This window comes from Buceros rhinoceros, unplaced genomic scaffold (genome assembly GCF_000710305.1).
Source record: "Buceros rhinoceros silvestris isolate BGI_N320 unplaced genomic scaffold, ASM71030v1 scaffold36736, whole genome shotgun sequence".
Classification (NCBI taxonomy): Eukaryota; Metazoa; Chordata; class Aves; order Bucerotiformes; family Bucerotidae; genus Buceros; species Buceros rhinoceros.
In genome coordinates, this window is record NW_010419919.1 from 3,014 (window position 1) to 3,863 (window position 850).

The window sequence follows — 850 nt, forward strand, 5'->3', positions numbered from 1 at the left end:
CCACACCACGTTTGGGAAGGTTGTACCCAAACCCCACTTTCTTGCACCCAAAGCCCTGCCCGAACACACACCGTGTCCCCCCGCAGCTGTCAGCGGCCCCCGGCCACCAGATCGGCCACAGACTGTCCCCGTCCCTTACATATCGGCTCATGTTGTCCTTCTCGTCCGCTTTCCGCTTCTTGGAGTCGATGCTGTAGTCCGTGGAGCTCCGGTGCTTCTCGCTGGTTCTCAGGCTCTCCGAGGGCGAGACGGAGTTATTCTGCAGTAACACAAGATGCTTTTAAGTTGGAACCAGCAGGAAACAGGACTTCATGAGTGGTGGACTAGAAGGTGATGCGAACAGCCCTCCATCCAGCACCGAGCCTGAAATCCAGCCCTGCACCACACTGCAAAACCCCGAGGGGGGTGAGACCCCAGGGCCCGCCGTGCTGGGACAGGGTCCAGCCTGGGCTGGAGGACGGTCACCACTGAACCGAGCATCGCTCGGAGCCGCGGGGATGCTGTCAGGGCTGCTGGGTGCCAGCAAGGCTGCGGAGTCGATTCACTGCGAAAGCTCAGCAGCAAAAGAGGGAGGAGCTGGGGGTTGTGTCAGAGGCAAACCCTGCCAGGAGGCTGCGTGCAGCGACAGCAGCTCCCAGCAGCCACTGGGATCCACCCCAGTGGGTGCTGGTGAATGCAGGGGGGGAAAAAGCACCCCTAAACCAGCCCCATCTCCATCACCTACCCGTCAGGGGGAAGACCAGAGCTTCACCCCAGCCCTGGGCAGGGGAAGGGCTTTGTGCAAGGGCTGGCACCCAGAGAGCCCGTGGTGCCTCCAGCAGAGCGTGGGGGGGAGCTGGGGGGGCCTCGT

At 62.6% G+C, this 850-nt stretch overlaps 1 protein-coding gene across 1 annotated transcript in view; it reads right to left on the reverse strand.

The window, feature by feature from the left end:
- Nucleotides 1–259, reverse strand: part of LOC104496053 (transducin-like enhancer protein 3) — a gene marked incomplete at both ends in the record, with an annotated part of 3,258 nt that extends 2,999 nt beyond the window's left edge. Inside the window, one exon of the mRNA XM_010139120.1 lies at nucleotides 140–259. Coding sequence (XP_010137422.1) covers nucleotides 140–259 — 120 coding nt within the window. The remainder of the gene's footprint in view (nucleotides 1–139) is intronic.
- Between the last annotated feature and the right edge of the window lie 591 nt (nucleotides 260–850).